Below are 19534 nucleotides of genomic sequence, written 5' to 3'. Positions count from 1 at the left end.
TCCTCAAAGGCTTGAGTCTCCCAAGCACATTCCACCAGGCATCTCCAATACAACTCTGTAAATATTGGAACTTATGTACATTTGCAAAGAGAATATTATTGAAAACGTAGTAAGTTATTTTTCTTGGGGTTTAAACTGTTGTCATTAAGATGTAGGAGTCTGACAATCTTAACCAAGCTCATTCACACAATGGTAGTTTTAGGAGCACCATCAATACCTCACCTAGTGGAGTGCAGAAACAAAATGTTAGACACACTTTAAACATTCAAAAGCTTTATTGAAACCTGAAACAAAACCAGACAGTAATGTGATTTTACAGGTTGGTCTTGTCTACATACTAGAATGATTCAACTACAGGTGCAAAGGACAGATAAGCACTAACCTATACATCTCTACACTAGGAAGAAACAAGCATGTGTGACAGGTTTAGAGTTCAATAGAGAAACAATAATCCCAAGACCATGAAACTATTTTATTATATGCTCCAGCTACCGAGGGGTTTAACGATCCCACAAAATAAACCATTAAAATAACCTACATAAGTGTATATAAAGGTTTGAATGAACAAACTAAAGTCAAATTTTCCTCATGACAGGAAATGTCTCCAGATTTCAAAATACTGTCCTGGAACTGATTTACTAATCACCTTTTTCAGAGAAAGTCTAAATGGGAAAATAATCACTTATGTACAAACTAGCTAAAGCTGAAGAACAAAAAGCACATCTGAATGAGCTGAGAAAAAAAAGTTGTTGAGAAACGGTAGCACCTGCCTCGTACACCGAAAGGCAAAATAACACATTCATACACTGAAAAGACTCATTCGAAGCTCACTATACTAAGAAAGCCGGTTTGTACAATAATGAAATAACCTTTACGTTGGAGGACAATATGCTGAAAAGGTTAACTGTTGACAGCGCTGGATATGTGTTTTGTGGGAAAAGCAACATGAAACAAATTAGACGGCACATCAATGAAAATGCTTTCATCACCTACAAACTATTACATTTCAGCGTATTCCACTTCAATTGTGGTCTAACTACTCAAATGACAATCTGCATTTGTACAGCTATTTTAATGCTTAAACAAATCCTTTCAAAGCACTGATGTCAAACTGCTTGTTAGTCAGGCAAGTTAATTATTGGAATGTTGAATGTCCACAACAAATCATCTGACTTCTTATTTTTAACGCTCACCAATCTAACGAAACACTTCTGGATTTATGTCAGCTAAAGCCAAGATTTCAAGCACAGTACTCCAGAATCTCAAAACCTGACGAGCTAAATCCTAACACAACTGACTTTTCTGGTTGATGTTGGGGATTGTATGCATGTGTGGTGAGGGCTAGCCCCAGCTTTACTTCCTTTGTGAGGTTGGAGGGGGTGGGGAAGCAAACTGGAAGGGCGAGTGCCCCATTAATCCCATCATGGGCTTGGCTGGGGTAAACTTCTGGGCCATGAGGGGCTGCGGCCCTGAGGAGGGTGGAGGGGGCTTACTGGACCTGCTGACTGAACCAAACTGCCCCGCTGACTGATCTTGCCCCCCATTGCTGCTCCCGGACTTGTACTGGCTGTAGGAGGAGCTGGAGCCATAGCTGCGGCTGTCTCTCCTGTCCCTGTAGGAAGAGGACGACCTGTCCCCGGCGCGGCTGCTCCCTCCATCTCGGCTGTCGCGGCTGAAGCTGCTGCTGCTCCCCGTGCCGCTGCTGCTCCCCCGGCTGTCCTTGCTGCTTACGGTGCGCATGCGCCGGTTGCACTCATCCTGATACATCAGGTTGGGGTTGCTGGCGTTGGAGCCGTTGCCACGGAAACGTGACCTGCCTCCTGCATTCCAAAGAGAGAAGATGAAGTCAGTTATAAAATGCTGCAAATACCTGGACACACTGACACGTACTGTAAAAAACTAGCTTGTTCAACGTACAATGAAGAAACCTCAAGTCAACAGCCCACTGTCAATCACTTCAACAAATATCTAGAGGGGCAACTCTCTCCCTCATTCTCTCACCTCCTCCACGGCCAGTGTTGACCAGTTGCAGCAGCTTGGGGTTTATGGCCTGCCGGGCCTCCTCTAGAACACGGATGAGCTCACGGGCCTGACGAAGGTTGCCCGGAGTGAAGAATGTGTAGGCTGTACCCTTGTTGGTGCTACGGGCCGTACGGCCGATACGGTGGATGTAGTCCTCAGAGGAGTTTGGGTAGTCATAATTGATGACAAATTTGACATCCTCCACATCTTGGGTTAGGAGTTGGGTAGGGAGGGAGAAGAGACAAGGACAAGTTAGGAAAAGCAGCATTGATTGATAGAAACATTTCACAACAATATGCCACCTGTGGAAAGGTCAGGGAGAGGAATGGAGAGGTCATTTATTCCTATTTTAAGATATTTGCTTTGTGCACCAAGCAAAACTAGACATGTACTTGGTACAGACAATACCCATAGACAGATCTAACTCTGAAACCTCGCTTACCTGTCTAGTGAACAATGTAATCGGTACATAATGCAGAAACACAAATCCTACTTACCCCAACATAACTACAATACTTTCAATATTATTTGCTAACCAATACACTATGTTCCTCGAAAAATACAATGGGCTCCTCAGTATTCCAGTCACTATATATTTCAAATGCTTTTTGTCAAGCACTGAATATACCGCTTCTTCATGACCAAAACGTTACAATAAGAGCCAACCAATACCAGATAGACTAAATCATTTACAAATAGGGTTTGAACATCCCCATTTTGAGTGGGGCTGAAACTCCAAATAAATAAACGGGGTACATCTGTATCCATTGACAAAACGGGCAACGGGTAAGATTTCTTTAAAGGGTGGAATTTAACTTTTTTTTAAAAGTCTGTTTCTCATTACAGTTGACATAGGGCTCTGAAAACACTGCTGTGGGTTAAAAATGTCTCTTTCTTACGGACCGATGAGGTGGATGGGAACAGGGAAGGTGGGGTGAGGTACTTACCCTGTATTAGAGATGACTTACAAGGTTAGTGCCCTCTGTCCCCCCCGACCAGTCCTGGGAGGTCTGTAGGGGTAGGAGAGTGAGGAGGACAACATGGGTCCTCCCCCCTCCCATCACTCCTCCACACATCCCTCCTAACTGGAGTGGCAGAGCCAGAACCCAGGCTGGACTGGGTCTGACACCACCCCCTTGCTCTGCCTCTTCATGTCATCAGGGGCATGAATAGGGGAAATTGGGCTACTGTTTCTGTACTGTTGGGTACTTCAATGTGACTTCAGGGGTCTAAATATGGACTTCCTGTAACTACCTGTATGGTAAGCATCCTCTCCTGTTTCTAGCAAATACCTGATGTTTAATTCTAGTTTGGGGGATATTTTCTGGGGTTGTTGTTGAGATTATCCAAGGTCTTTGGTAGAAATCTGTTCAGAGGAGACAAATGGAAGAGACCCAGGGAAGTCCCCCCGAGTCCTTCCCAGACTGACAGCGTGTCCAGGAGCCCAGGGGTTCAAGTGCAGTAACAAGAAACAGACACTGGGGTGGCGATGTGGAGGTTTTGGGGAGCTAAAATACTCAACATTAAGGGGCTTTGCCAGGGAAAATGAGCATTTGTAGAGGGGCGAATATAGAGATGTTGTCAGGACATGATTCTGACTGGGGTTTGCTGAGTGCAGGTAGAACGTTTCCATTTTTCTGAATCATTTCTACAGGTCTGGGTTGTCTTTGCATGATGCACACAAAGAGTCATTTGATATTTGAAGTAAAGAGATGAAAGCATGAAAGATTTGGGAAGAAGGCCAAGGGATCACATGACCAAGGTCAGAATAAGCATAGGTTGAGGTAGAAAGAGAATGCATCTCTAAACAGTGGACTATGAACAGGTAAATGGACAGTGTAAAGTGAGATAGATTAAGGGGTGGGCAGAGAGAAGGCGGAATAGAGAGAGACAGCGAGGGGGGGGGGGGGGGGGGGGGGGGGGGGGGTACAGAGAGGCTCCTTCAGGCCAGGACTCCTGCCAGCCAGGACCAGACATGACGCCCGCAGAGGGAGAGGCCGGCACAGCCAGTGGTGGGGGTGTCAGGCTGCATAGGGGGCTGCAGGGGCAGTTTAGAGGGGAGCCTCCAGCAAAGCGACAAATGCTCCGGCCTGCCGCCTTTTACTGTCTTCTTGTAACGCACCACTGTATCTATTAACCTCTGGGGAAAGGATTTGTCTACATTTAAGACTAGCTATACTGTATGCTAGAATTACTCGAAGAATGTTTCTGGCAAACTACTTGTCAATCAATTGATCTCCAATGATGCCAAGCCTCATTTAGTATCTTCAAATATGGCTAACTAGGGCTTTTTGAAAACGCTCCATATTAGCAAAGGAAATGGAGAAATCCTCTGAAAACGTTAAAGCTGTTTAGTGAAACAAACCTGCTTAGCATTGTGTATCTATATTAGTGTCATTTATGAAAGGAACTACATATGGCGCGTTACTGTTGCAGGCTGGTGGCATAGCTTGTGGGAGGCCGCCCCCCTCTTGGCCCTCTGAGCTGACCGCCCCGCCCCAGTTTAAAATTTGGAATCCCAGCAGAACCCTTCCTCCCCCCCCTCTGTCGTCCAGGCAGTCAGTTTGCTGGAAGGGGGAGAGTTTTTTTGAGGGCTCTGTTCTGGGTTTTCGGAGAGATGTCTGTGTCTGTGATTGATAAATCAGGCCTCCTCTCCCCTGTGTTTCTCTCCGCAACCCAGGCTCGATTAGTCATGCCTAGGTCCGGCTGCAGGCTCCAGTGGGCCTGTGCGCTTCTAGTGCCGGAAGAGAGACTTGGAAACAAAACAAAAACAAAATGAAAGAAAATAAATGAACACAGAAACAAAACAAAATTTGGTTATAAAAATTGATTGCCATAAGGGGGTGCATCACTCTCCATACCCGTTATTTTAAGTTCATACTTCACACACTGACAAAAGGTATCTCAAATTACTATATGTTTTTAGATCTACTGAATGGTTGGATTTTCTCTAGCCCTGTTATTCAAGGGACCTGGCATTCCACAAAGAAAAATTAGTTCCAGAAATAAGGCATACTTCTTAAATACATACTCTGTATCTAAGAAGTACTACTGACAAGAAAGTCTCACTTCATATTAAACAAAGTGGCAACAGTACTCACAGAAATCTGCTTCAATGTGTTTTGTGGAGGCCATTTCATGAATTCAATAAATCTATACATTTCTTGGGTTTCTTACATGCAATGAGGCTAGTATACTGTACATCTAAGAACAAGTAGGTGTCCTACTCATAGCCCATTGAGGGAATATGTCTGTGTTTGTATTCATGCCGAGAGACTGTGCTTTTATTCTGAGCACACAGTACATACCCAAACCACGTGAGGCCACATCAGTAGCAATAAGAATAGGAGCCTTGCCACTACGGAACTCTATAGAAGGAGAGAGGAAATGCCAAGAGATCAGCTGAGGGACACAAAGGAAGGCGTCACGGAAACAACCAATACCAATTAGCCCTATAGTAGCCCATATAATACACCTAATAAACCACGTCTTACCTGTCAGCACCCAGTCTCTCTCTGGCTGAGTCTTGTCACCATGGATACACATCGCTGGCCACCTGAGGAGTAAACCAACCTGTCAGCTTGATGATCAGAGAACTGGGAATTGTTATGAAGTAGTACAACCCCATGACCAGAAGTATTTTATATTCAATCAATCAATTAATTACTCCCCGAGTGTGTGTTCCTTTCCCTCGCTCACCCATCACGTCTCATTCTGCGGGTCAGATCATCGCAGCGTTTCTTGGTCTCCACAAAGATGATGGTCTTGTTCTCCTTCTCAGCCATGATCTCCTCCATCAGCTGGAGCAGCCTGGGGAGAAGGAGCGCGAACATGTTAGCCAATGGAGAGTTAGTTACATCGGTCTACGACCAAGCCTCATCAGTCTACATCAACACAGTCCCATTCACTAACGCTAATGTTTCAGTGGAGTAGAGTGAAGTCTTAGCCTCACTTGTTGTCCTTCTCACTCTCCGTGCACACATCCACAATCTGCAGGATGTTGTGGTTGGCGCTCAGCTCCAGGGCTCCCACGTTGATCTGGACATAGTCCTTCAGGAAGTCCTCTGCTAGCTGCCGCACGTCCTTGGGCCAGGTGGCACTCCACATCAGGGTCTGTCTGTCAGGCTGGGATGAGAGCAGCATTAGAAACTCTTGATAAAGAACATTTTGCAGTAGCTAGCAGCAGTATCAGATGTTTTATTACAATATAGCAGCAGTTTGGGGATATAGACTAGGAACCACTAGCCATTTGGAATAAAGAATTTGTAGTAGTCCATCTACAGACATATACACTCAGTGTACAAAACATTAGGAACACCATCCTAATATTGAGTGGCAACCCCTTTTGCCCGCAGAACAACCATAATTCATCAGGGCATGGACTACAAGGTGTCGAGACCGCTCCACAGGGACTCTACTGTGTTAAGTTGGTTGGATGTCCTTTGGGTGGTGGATCATTCTTGATAGACACGGGAAACAGTTGAAAAACTTAGCAGCGTTACAGTTCTTGACACATTCAAACCGGTGCGCCAGGCACCTACTACCATACCCTGTTCAAAGGCACTTAAATATTTTGTCTTGCCCCTTGAACCTCTGAATGGTACACATACACAATCCATGTCACAATTGTCACAAGGCTTAAAAGTCCTTCTTAAACCTGTCGCCTCCCCTTCATCTACACTGATTATAGCGAATGACATCAATAAGGGGTCATAGACTGACCAGGTGAAAACTATGTCATGGAAAGAGCACAGTCCATCACTGTAAGATGTGATACTGATATTGTACATGGTTATACTATGTAAAAGATAATGGTGCAACACTAATAAATCTAATATTATTTTATAACAAATGCTCTTTCTCCCGCATTGGATACAGTCGCTGTCCGCGGTTCTGAAACAATCTTCAGTGTGCTGTAGAATTGGCAACTTTCCCTATGTTGCTATGTGCATAATAGCAAGTTAACCAGCATATTGGGATTGAGAACAATACGGCAGAGGCAGCAGCAGCAACGAGGAAACAGCCTTAACCTGATTGTCTAAGAAAATGGAGGAAACCCCAACTTAATTAGTTCTATAATCAATATCCTAACTGTTAAATGTGCCTGGCTTTATAAATCATCCGTACATAACTACAGAAATAAGACCGATCTTGCTTCTGTTGCCTGTTGGAGTGTTTGTTTCATAGCCTAATGATTCCATGAGCACCAAGCCTCATGCAATGGCAACATGTCGGATAAAGCAATTTCACAGATTCGGCTGTTTTTATTCTTTGCTATGCTACAATAAAGGCGTTACAATTGTTTTCCTGTTAGAACAGACTGGTATCACTTATTTAGTGTGGTTTACACTGTTCCAACAGGCAGAAAAATGTGATTGTAATCTCACAGCACCTGTTTGTCACACATAATATGCACACAGCTCTCGCTCCTATACCCTCCTTTTTATTGATCTCCTTCTTATTGATATTACAATTATTAGTAATGTCGTTATCATTAGTAGGCTTAACCACTATCGAGCTGTAGGCCTAAGTGTGCATACTGTTTAGTCTTAACTTACTTAACCGTAACTTACTTAGGCCTGTATTTCAATATATCAGTCAATCAATCAATCATTCATTCATGTCATCACACAGCATACAATACATTCATGTTTTGAAATGCAATCAAGCATTTTAGCTTTCAAATTAAATAACAACGGGAGCTTTCAATGATTAGTCTAAACAATAAATGAAACGCAATTTACGAATGCATGAAACCGGTTTTAGTCTGCTGTCATAAAGGCTTTATATATTTTTCCCCCGTTAGATCAGTTTCTGTTTACACAGTTCCAAATGGTCAGGAAAGGTAATAATATTGTAATCTAACAGCAACTGTTATAGCCAATTTATTGATGTGATTATGATAGGCTATAGGTCAGGCCCTATTGGTCACATGCATGCGATGCTTACATGTTTCACTTAAACTTCTTAGGGATCGGCGCCCCGTCAATAGGACAGTTGTAAATCATGCAGCGCCTTGTGTCGCCATTGCAGATTTTAGAGAAAAACAACAAATGTCGGTACATATAAGTGTCTTATATCGGCTGAAAGCTTAAATTCTTATTAATATAGTACAGTATATTACTGCGGGAAAAAATGCCATGCTATTGTTTGAGGAGAGCTCCTAACAACAAAACACTTTTTTCACCGCGATAGGTTTGATAAATTCACCTCTGAAGGTGAAATGTGTACTTCCATTCTGAAATCTTGCTCTGGTTTATCATCCAAAGGGTCCCAGTGACAACATGAAGTGTAATTTTGTTAGATAAAATCATTTTTCATATCCTAAAATGGTCCATATAGCATGTATGATTGATTTTGTATTTCCACTTGTTTAATTTGCAAAGAAAGGGATCTGTGAAAATCTCATCCTAAACGTTGTTTCAACCAGTCAAATCGCGTTAATATGTATTCCTCAGAGATCCTACAACGTAACAAGACTTCACTATATTATTAGGGGTGTAGTATATCCTATAGGACACCATATTTGGTCAGAGAGCGACACCTTCATGGCACGCCGATGACACGGGCGATCTTCACTTGAACGACTCTAACTTTGTCAAATAAGCACCAATCGGAGTCAAACAAAGCTAGCTAGATAGCCAATGAGCTGGGCTTTATGGGAGTACCATGTATCTGTCGGAAAATGTAGCTACAAACCTTGTACGACAGCATGCCTTCTCATTTTGGACAAAAATGATAAGAATATTCAGAGTTATGAAGTTATGAAAACTGGTTGTTTTGCAAATGTTGAACTTATAATATGGCTACTAATACTGGAAAAGCTATATCAAAGTCCAAGTATACAGATGTTATGATATTCTTGCAGAAAAATGTCATATGAAAGCAAATGTCTCCTTCACGATTGGCCCAAATGTACCTGGGTGAATTCACACTAAATGTCATTTAGTTTGCTCATACTTCAAGTTATCCGTCTGAAAAACTTTGCACATACACTGCTGTCATCTTGTGGACACCATCGGAATTAAAACCAGAGTGATGGCTGGAAGTGCGACCTTTCTGTTGCATTTCAAAATGGTGGTAGATTTTTTCTTTGTATTTTCTTTTACCACATCTATTGTGCTATATTCTCTTACATTCAATTCACATTTCTACAAACTTCAAGGTGTTTCCTTTCAAATGGTACCAAGAAAATGCATATCCTTGCTTCAGGGCCTGAGCTACAGACAGTTAGATTTGGGTACGTCATTTAGGCAAAAATTGAAAAAAAGGGGGCTATCCCTAAAAGAGTGAGGGTTGAGGGAATATTTTTCCTACACAAATTAGGGATTTCGGTAACAGAACTTTCGGTCAGAAACTAAATTGCTGAAATTACATTACAGCTTCAGCATGGACAGTGCAATTAACACTTGCTGTGCTGTGGTGCCTTTTTGCTACATTAGGGAGGAGAGCGAGACAATGTGCGCCAGTCATGTGTCTTAATTATTTAATCAAACAGTTTACTTAAAGCATCAGACAAGCTCAGTGCATACAGTGCCTTGCAAAAGTATTCATCCCCTCCTATTTTGTTGCATTACAACCTGTAATTTAAATGGATTTTTATTTGGATTTCATGTAATGGACATACACAAAATAGTCCAAATTGGTGAAGTGAATTGAAAAAAATTACTTATTTCAAAGAATTCAAAAGAACACAAAACAGAAAAGTGGTTTGTGCATATGCATTCACCCCCTTTGCTATGAAGCCCCTAAATAAGATCTGGTGCAACCAATTACCTACAGAAGTCACATAATTAGTTAAATAAAGTCCACCTGTGGGCAATCTAAATGTCACATGATCTCAGTATATAGTCTCCAAAGCCTACAACACCACTAAGCAAGCGGCGCCATGAAGACAAAGGAGCTCTCTAAACAGGTCAGGGACAAAGTTGTGGAGAAGTACAGATCAGGGTTGGGTTATAAAAAAATATCAGAAACTTTGAACATCCCACGGAGCACCATTAAATCTGTTATTTAAAAAATTGAAAGAATATGGCACCACAAGAGGGCCGCCCACCAAAACTCACAGACCAGGCAAGGAGGGCATTAATCAGAGACAACAAAGAGACCAAAGATAGCCCAGAAGGAGCTGCAAAGCTCCACAGCTGAGATCGGAGTATCTGTCCATAGGACAAGTTTAAGCAGTACACTCCACAGAGCTGGGCTTTATGGAAGAGTGTCCAGAAAAAAAAAATCTTAAAGAAAAAAATAAGCAAACACGTTTGGTGTTCGCCAAAAGGCATGTGGGAGACTCCCCAAACATACTCTGGTCAGATGAGACTAAAATGTAGCTTTTTGGCCATCAAGGAAAACGTTATGTCTGGCGCAAATCTCATCACCACGAGAACACCATCCACACAGTGAAGCATGGCGGTGGCAGCATCATGCTGTGGGGATCCTTGAGGGAAACCTGTTTCAGTCTTCCAGAGCTTTGAGACTGGGACGGAGGTTCACCTTCCAGCAGGACAATGACCATAAGCATACTGCTAAAGCAACACTCAAGTGGTTTAAGGGGAAACATTTAAATGTCTTGGAATGGCCTAGTCAAATGCCAGACCTCAATCCAATTGAGAATCTGTGGTAAGACTTAAAGATTGCTATACACCAGCGGAACCCATCCAACTTGAAGGAGCTAGAGCAGTTTAGCCTTGAATGGGCAAAAATCCCAGTGGCTAGATGGCCAAATCCCAGTGGCCAAGCTTATAGAGACATAAGAGACTCTGAATAGTTATGCACGCTCAAGTTCTGTTTTTTGGGGTCTTATTTCTTGTTTGTTTAACAATAAAACATATTTTGCATCTCCAAAGTGGTAGGCATGTTGTGTAAATCAAATTATACAAACCCCCTAAAAATCAATTTTAATTCCAGGTTGTAAGGCAACAAAATAGGAAAAATGCCAAGGGGGGTGAATACTGTCGCAAGCCACTGTATATAGTTGAGTTTATTCAAACACAGTGTGTGTATCTACACTGCACAAAAAAATAAAGGGAACACTTAAACAACACAATGTAACTCCAAATCAATCACACTTCTGTGAAATCAAACTGTCCACTTAGGAAGCAACACTGATTGACAATAAATTTCACATGCTGTTGTGCAAATGGAATAGACAACAGGTGGAAATTATAGGCAATTAGCAAGGGACCCCCAATAAAGGAGTGGTTCTGCAGGTGGGGACCACAGACCACTTCTTAGTTCCTATGCTTCCTGGCTGATGTTTTGGTCACTTTTGAATGCTGGCGGTGCTTTCACTCTAGTGGTAGCATGAGACGGAGTCTACAACCCACACAAGTGGCTCAGGTAGTGCAGCTCATCCAGGATGGCACATCAATGCGAGCTGTGGCATGAAGGTTTGCTGTGTCTGTCAGCGTAGTGTCCAGAGCATGGAGGTGCTACCAGGAGACAGGCCAGTACATCAGGAGACGTGGAGGAGGCCATAGGAAGGCAACAACCCAGCAGCAGGACTGCTACCTCCGCCTTTGTGCAAGGAGGAGCAGGAGGAGCACTGCCAGAGCCCTGCAAAATTACCTCCAGCAGGCCACAAATGTGCATGTGTCTGCTCAAACGGTCAGAAACAGACTCCATGAGGGTGGTATGAGGGCCCGACGTCTACAGGTGGGGGTTGTGCTTACAGCCCAACACCGTGCAGGACGTTTGGCATTTGCCAGAGAACACCAAGATTGGCAAATTCGCCACTGGCGCCCTGTGCTCTTCATAGATGAAAGCAGGTTCACACTGAGCACGTGACAGACGTGACAGTCTGGAGACGCCGTGGAGAACGTTCTGCTGCCTGCAACATCCTCCAGCATGACCGGTTTGGTGGTGGGTCAGTCATGGTGTGGGGTGGCATTTCTTTGGGGGGCCGCACAGCCCTCCATGTGCTCGCCAGAGGTAGCCCGACTGCCATTATGTACCGAGATGAGATCCTCAGACCCCTTGTGAGACCAATGCTAGACCTCATGTTGCTGGAGTGTGTCAGCAGTTCCTGCAAGAGGAAGGCATTGATGCTATGGACTGGCCCGCCCGTTCCCCAGACCTGAATCCAATTGAGCACATCTGGGACATCATGTCTCGCTCCATCCACCAACGCCACGTTGCACCACGGACTGTCCAGGAGTTGGAGGATGCTTTAGTCCAGGTCTGGGAGGAGATCCCTCAGGAGACCATCCGCCACCTCATCAGGAGCATGCCCAGGCGTTGTAGGGAGGTCATACAGGCACGTGGAGGCCACACACACTACTGAGCCTCATTTTGACTTGTTTTAAGGACATTACATCAAAGTTGGATCAGCCTGCAGTGTGGTTTTCCACTTTAATTTTGAGTGTGACTCCAAATCCAGACCTCCATGGGTTGATAAATTTGATTTCCATTGATAATTTGTGTGATTTTGTTGTCAGCACATTCAACTATGTAAAGAAAAAAGTATTTAATAAGAATAGTTTATTCATTCAGATCTAGGATGTGTTATTTTAGTGTTCCCTTTATTTTTTTGAGCAGTGTATATATGGAAAATTAAGTTAAAACATTTCAACCAATCAATTGGTCGAAGGAACACGACAACTCTCGGTCAATCAATATTTTTGATGTAGTGAGGGACAGCTCTACTCTGTGTATATGGTCTTAGGCAGGCCTGAAATGCGTCAATGTGTAGCTAATGCATTGGAAAGAGGTGAGGTAATAACAGCTGTAAAATGAGGGTCACTTTGCTTGAGTGACTAGAGAACCCTGCTCACCCTAATCTGGTCAACAATCTTGCGGATCTGAGGCTCAAAGCCCATGTCCAGCATCCTGTCAGCCTCGTCCAGCACCAAGTAGGTGCAGCGCCGTAGGTTGGTCTTCCCTGCCTCCAGGAAGTCAATGAGACGACCCGGGGTGGCGATGCAGATCTCAACACCTGGGAGGGAGAAAGAGAGCAGGGTAGATTTCTCTGGTTTAGACAGACATGCGCAATGGAAAAGAGTATGGATTTTCTTCAGCATATAGGTTATAGTGACTAGTGTGTAGGCCTTTTTCCAGAGGAGCCTCGTTACCTCTCTCCAGGTCACGGATCTGGGGTCCCTTGGGAGCTCCCCCATAGACACAGGTGCTCTTGATGCGTGACGACTTGCCGTATTCATGCGCCACTTGCTGAACCTGCTGGGCCAGCTCTCGAGTTGGTGCCAGAACCAAACACTGCACAGAGACAGGACAGGGATAGAAAAAAACACTCCCTGAATATAATACATTTTGGAAGTGGCTGATATCCATACATCTAAACAATTATAGGAAACATGCTGTAAGATTCATCCAAAATGGATTACTTACGATTGGTCCGTCTCCTCTTTCTAGGTAGGGCTGGTGGTTAATGTGCACAATGGCAGGCAGGAGATACTGAGGAGATACAACAACAAGGGTATAAACGCCCCACATCAAGCAGGAGAGATGAATAATTCCACCGTAACCAATATTCAATGAATAGGATGAAAAAAGGAACACTTGTGGACATTCTCATGATGTGCCATTACTGTCACAATGTAAGAAATCAACATTTGCAGCATATTTCTTAGACAATTACTCTTTTGGATGGCCACTTCTAAAAAGTCAGTATGGAAAATGTTCACATTCATTTGTCCACTGTAAAACAGTATATCTGCAGGTATATCATATTGGTACGTTTTGCCCCCTCAAAAAATCTTAATCGGTATCGGACCCCCAAAAACACATATCGGTCAGGCTCTAGAATGCAGACAAGATAACTGAGGATATTGTATGGCAGTCAACACAGGGGTATGTGTAAAAATGAGCAGAAAGAAATTAATAAAAATGTCTACAGATATGAACAGTGTGCATGCTACTATTGTTCCTAAGTGTTGCTGTAACTTTTTGTTCATCCTGTTCTGTTAATGTGAATGTATGATGACGGAGCTACAGCTGCACCTCACCGATAAGGTTTTCCCAGAACCTGTCTGTGCGATGCCCACCATGTCCCTGCCACTCAGGGCCAGAGGGAAGCCTTGTGCCTGGATAGCTGTGGGCTCCTTAAAGTTCTGCTGCATCAGCACATCCATCACATACTCTGGGTGAAGTGGATAAGAACATCTTATAAGCATAACTAAATAACTATAAATTGCATTGGTTAACAAATCTAAGGTTCAGTTGTCCACATCACCAGCCAGAATAGATTTTTCCCCAGAGGTGAAAACGATATGCATACTCACAATGACGCCAGGGCAGTTCAGTTGTACTGAAAAGATGTTGTACTTACGGGGAAAATGGGCCTGGGAGAAGCTACTGACAGGCTTCGGGCAGCCTGACCCCCTGATAGTGATCTCCTTCTTCCTGCGAAACTCCTCCAAGTCATACTGAAAGACAGAAAACAATATCTGTCCACCAATAGTGTCAAGGGTGGCACATCTGGCAACAACTGCAGAATAAGTCAATAAGAGCGTAGGGCAGTGCTGTTCAATCTTAGTGGAGACCAAGAGTGTGCAGACTGCCCAGCACAAATAAAACAGATTCACTAAACATCGAACCCTTGATTAGTTGAATCAGATGTCATAGTTGGCCTACTGGAATGTTCTGTAAGAAATGCACAAACACTTGTGGTTCTCCATGACTGAAGCACACTGGTGTGGGGAAATACCTGGCTCATGCGCTGGACATCTGGATGTTCATTGTAAAAGTTCTTCTCAAACTTTGGAAGCTCGTTTAGGTCCCATTTCTTCTTGCGCAAACGCTCCCCTGGGTTCCCAAACTTCTTGTTGGGAGGGGGACCTCTGCTAGACCCAAAACGAGGACTCCTAACAAGATGACAAGCACATTGATTAGTATTTGAATACCTCAAGCTAGACTCACTGTACACAACATTTGCCAAGGACAGAAAGAATTGGAGGGATCACATTTTGTCCATTGGTCCCAAAGGGTATGAAGAGGATTACATAGCAAGCTAGCTAAGTAGCTGGTCTTTATAGATTAATTGTAGCTATCCATCTTTGGTTAGATATTCTTGTTAGCTAAAGTGAATAGAGATATACAGTGCCTTGCGAAAGTATTCGGCCCCCTTGAACTTTGCGACCTTTTGCCACATTTCAGGCTTCAAACATAAAGATAGAAAACTGTATTTTTTTGTGAAGAATCAACAACAAGTGGGACACTATCATGAAGTGGAACGACATTTATTGGATATTTCAAACTTTTTTAACAAATCAAAAACTGAAAAATTGGGCGTGCAAAATTATTCAGCCCCTTTACTTTCAGTGCAGCAAACTCTCTCCAGAAGTTCAGTGAGGATCTCTGAATGATCCAATGTTGACCTAAATGACTAATGATGATAAATACAATCCACCTGTGTGTAATCAAGTCTCCGTATAAATGCACCTGCACTGTGATAGTCTCAGAGGTCCGTTAAAAGCACAGAGAGCATCATGAAGAACAAGGAACACACCAGGCAGGTCCGAGATACTGTTGTGAAGAAGTTTAAAGCTGGATTTGGATACAAAAAGATTTCCCAAGTTTTAAACATCCCAAGGAGCACTGTGCAAGCGATAATATTGAAATGGAAGGAGTATCAGACCACTGCAAATCTACCAAGACCTGGCCGTCCCTCTAAACTTTCAGCTCATACAAGGAGAAGACTGATCAGAGATGCAGCCAAGAGGCTCATGATCACTCTGGATGAACTGCAGAGATCTACAGCTGAGGTGGGAGACTCTGTCCATAGGACAACAATCAGTCGTATATTGCACAAATCTGGCCTTTATGGAAGAGTGGCAAGAAAGCCATTTCTTAAAGATATCCATAAAAAGTGTTGTTTAAAGTTTGCCACAAGCCACCTGGGAGACACACCAAACATGTGGAAGAAGGTGCTCTGGTCAGATGAAACCAAAATTGAACTTTTTGGCAACAATGCAAAACGTTATGTTTGGCGTAAAAGCAACACAGCTGAACACACCATCCCCACTGTCAAACATGGTGGTGGCAGCATCATGGTTTGGGCCTGCTTTTCTTCAGCAGGGACAGGGAAGATGGTTAAAATTGATGGGAAGATGGATGGAGCCAAATACAGGACCATTCTGGAAGAAAACCTGATGGAGTCTGCAAAAGACCTGAGACTGGGACGGAGATTTGTCTTCCAACAAGACAATGATCCAAAACATAAAGCAAAATCTACAATGGAATGGTTCAAAAATAAACATATCCAGGTGTTAGAATGGCCAAGTCAAAGTCCAGACCTGATTCCAATCGAGAATCTGTGGAAAGAACTGAAAACTGCTGTTCACAAATGCTCTCCATCCAACCTCACTGAGCTCGAGCTGTTTTGCAAGGAGGAATGGGAAAAAATGTCAGTCTCTCGATGTGCAAAACTGATAGAGACATACCCCAAGCGACTTACAGCTGTAATCGCAGCAAAAGGTGGCGCTACAAAGTATTAACTTAAGGGGGCTGAATAATTTTGCACGCCCAATTTTTCAGTTTTTGATTTGTTAAAAAAGTTTGAAATATCCAATAAATGTCGTTCCACTTCACGATTGTGTCCCACTTGTTGTTGATTCTTCACAAAAAAATACAGTTTTATATCTTTATGTTTGAAGCCTGAAATGTGGCAAAAGGTCGCAAAGTTCAAGGGGGCCGAATACTTTCACAAGGCACTGTAGCTATCTTGACTGGAAACACGATGATGAATTGTATTGAATTCTACATCGGCCAAAAATGTGTGTTTGGATCAGGAAAGTTTCCACTCACAACCTCTACAAACCAGCATGTTGAATAAAATGACATTGAAACATAATCTACCGGTTACCACTGTTGGTCCATTTTACAGTGGGAATGCAAGACAATGGAAAGTATTCAGACCCCTTGATTTTGTTACGTTACAGCCTTATTCTAAAATCAATCTACACACAATATCCCATAATGACAAAGAGAAAACTGTTTTTGAGAAATGTTTGCTAATTTAGACAAAATAAAAACAGAAATACCCTATTTATATAAGTATTTAGACCCTTTGCTAAGAGACTCGAAACTGAGCTCAGGTCAAATCAAATCAAATGTTATTTGTAACATGCACCGAATACAACAGGTATTACAGACCTCACAGTTATTATTATAGACCTTAGTGAAATTCTTACTTACAAGCCCTTAACCAACAATGCAGTTTTAAGAATACACCTAAAAAAATTAAGAGATAGGAATAACTAATAATTAAAGAGCAGCAGTAAATAACAATAGAGGAGCTATATACGGAGGTACTGGTACAGAGTCAACGCGCGGGGGCACCGGTGTCGAGGTAATTGAGGTAATATGTACATGTAGGTAGTTATTAAGGTGACAATGCATAGATAATAACAGAGTAGCAGCAGCGTAGAAGGGGGGGCAATGCAAATAGACTGGGTAGCCATTTGCATCCTGTTTCCATTGATCATCCTTGAGATGTTTCTACAACTTGATTGGAGTCCACCTGTGGTAAATTCAATTGATTGGACATGATTTGGAAAGGCACACACCTGTCTATATAAGGTCCCACAGTTAACAGTGCATGTCAGAGTAAAAAAAAACAATCATTGAGGTTGAAGGAAATGTCTGTAGAGCTCTGAGACAGACTTGTGTTGGGGCACAGATCTGGGGAAGGGTACCAAAACATTCCTGCAAAACATTCCTGCAGCATTGAAGGTCCCCAAGAACACAGTGGCCTCCATCATTCTTAAATGGATTAAGTTTGGAACCACCAAGACTGTTCCTAGAGCTGGGCGCCCAGGCCAGACTGAGCAATCGGGGGAGAAGGGCCCAATGGTCACTGACAGAGCTCCAGAGTCCCTCTGTGGAGATGGGAGAACCTTCCAGAATGACAACCATCTCTGCAGCACTCCACCAATCAGGCCTTTATGGTAGAGTGTCTGGACAGAAGCCACTCCTCAGTAAAAGGCACATGACCGCCTGCTTAGTTTGCCAAAAGGCACCTAAAGGATGCAGCCCATGGGAAACAGGATTCTCTGGTCTGATGAATCCAACATTGAACTCTTTGGCCTGAAGTCAAGCCTCGGGTCTGGATGAAACCCGGCACCATCCCTTCGGTGAAGCATGGTGGTGGCAGCATCCTGCTGCGGGAATGTTTTTCAGTGGCAGGGACTGGGACAAATCAAATCAAATCAAATTTTATTTGTCACATACACATGGTTAGCAGATGTTAATGCGAGTGTAGCGAAATGCTTGTGCTTCTAGTTCCGGATCACTAGTCAGGATCAAGAGAAAGATGAACGGAGCAAAGTACAGAGAGATCCTTGATTTAAACCTGCTCAGGTGAAAGAAATCTGAACGCACTAGCAACGCTTTGAAAAGTTAGCGTAAGCTTTCCTGTGGATATATTGTCGACTCTCACATTCCTACCTGCAAAAGAACCAACCGGTAAAGTAAGCTAAAATATCATTTCATTCAACATTCTGGCTTGCAGAGGTCGTATGAGGAAACGTTCCTGATTCAAACGCTAATTTATGCCGACGTAGAAATCAATGCAACTAATCTTCGGGTTTCCAGGTAAATAGCGAACTGCCTGACTTACCCCCTGTCGCGACCACGGTCCCTGTCTCGATCTCCATACGATGAACCGCCCCTCATTTTAGAAACCACTTGATTTCTACCTAGCTAGTTAGTTGGCTAAATATATATATAATATATTTCTCCGCTGGAACAGGGGCAAGTTTTTGCAGGCAAGCCTTAGATTCTCGCGTTCAAAATGTCAAGCGATCAACGTTACAGTAACTCTAGCTAGTTAAGGCCCTTATTGTGTTAACATTAGCTGGCTAGCTATACAAAAATGTGAAACTGAGACATTTCTTTAAATATTATTGAACGAACGTGTATAAAGTGTTATTTTTGACAAATGAACAAGTATCTAGTTTTTGTTTTTACTACAAACCAACGCAAACAGGTGATAGCTAAACGTCTCGGAAACTGCAGCCAAATATTTATATACGCTGAGGCGAGTGTTGTTGTTATTAGCTTGAGCTAGCTAGAGTTCTCCTTCTATGGTATTACGGCGGTCCACAAACAACGTTGGAGGTGCATGCCTGCACCTACTGGATGGGGTGAAAACTGATAAGCTTTAACGCAAAAATAATATGGAGAAGGGAAGGGTGAAAAAAATATACTTATAATATTCAAATGTAAATAAAACAAACTGTACTCCTTCAGTCTGATTCGAATGTATATTCAGATCCCTACAAAGGTTCAGTATATTCATTCAGTATTCCCTGTAACATTTAGGCTGTAAAGCCTTGGAGATCCAGAAATATGTTTGCCGTCATCACAATGAGGTCTAGTTTCTTCAAATTGTTTAAAAAAAAATGTATTTGTTTGTCCAGTGCAATTTATCACTTGGGAAATAAACGCAACAAAGTCCACCTTCTTCACTGTTAGTGTTTCGGGATCCTTCTCCTAAACTGCATTCACTGCAGGCTGTGGGGCATCCACTGCCATCTTATCTCCCCTCTCTCTTTCA

At 43.0% G+C, this 19534-nt stretch overlaps 1 protein-coding gene across 1 annotated transcript; it reads right to left on the bottom strand.

The window, feature by feature from the left end:
* Window positions 1-256: 256 nt before the first annotated feature.
* LOC110486435 (probable ATP-dependent RNA helicase DDX17) lies at window positions 257-19079 on the bottom strand. The gene is made up of 13 exons (XM_021558038.2): window positions 18596-19079; window positions 14684-14840; window positions 14306-14402; window positions 13983-14116; window positions 13366-13431; window positions 13092-13233; window positions 12795-12955; window positions 5975-6147; window positions 5722-5832; window positions 5517-5578; window positions 5331-5390; window positions 2002-2229; window positions 257-1820 (listed from the first exon to the last, which is right to left on the bottom strand). The coding sequence occupies exons 1-13, from the start codon at window positions 18649-18651 to the stop codon at window positions 1354-1356; spliced, it is 1914 nt and encodes a 637-aa protein (XP_021413713.1). The 5' UTR covers window positions 18652-19079; the 3' UTR covers window positions 257-1353.
* Window positions 19080-19534: the final 455 nt, after the last annotated feature.

The sequence above is a fragment of the Oncorhynchus mykiss genome, chromosome 13 (genome assembly GCF_013265735.2).
Source record: "Oncorhynchus mykiss isolate Arlee chromosome 13, USDA_OmykA_1.1, whole genome shotgun sequence".
Lineage (NCBI taxonomy): Eukaryota > Metazoa > Chordata > Actinopteri > Salmoniformes > Salmonidae > Oncorhynchus > Oncorhynchus mykiss.
Note: the sequence above shows the minus strand (reverse complement) of the source record. Positions and strands in the feature narration are given on the sequence as shown.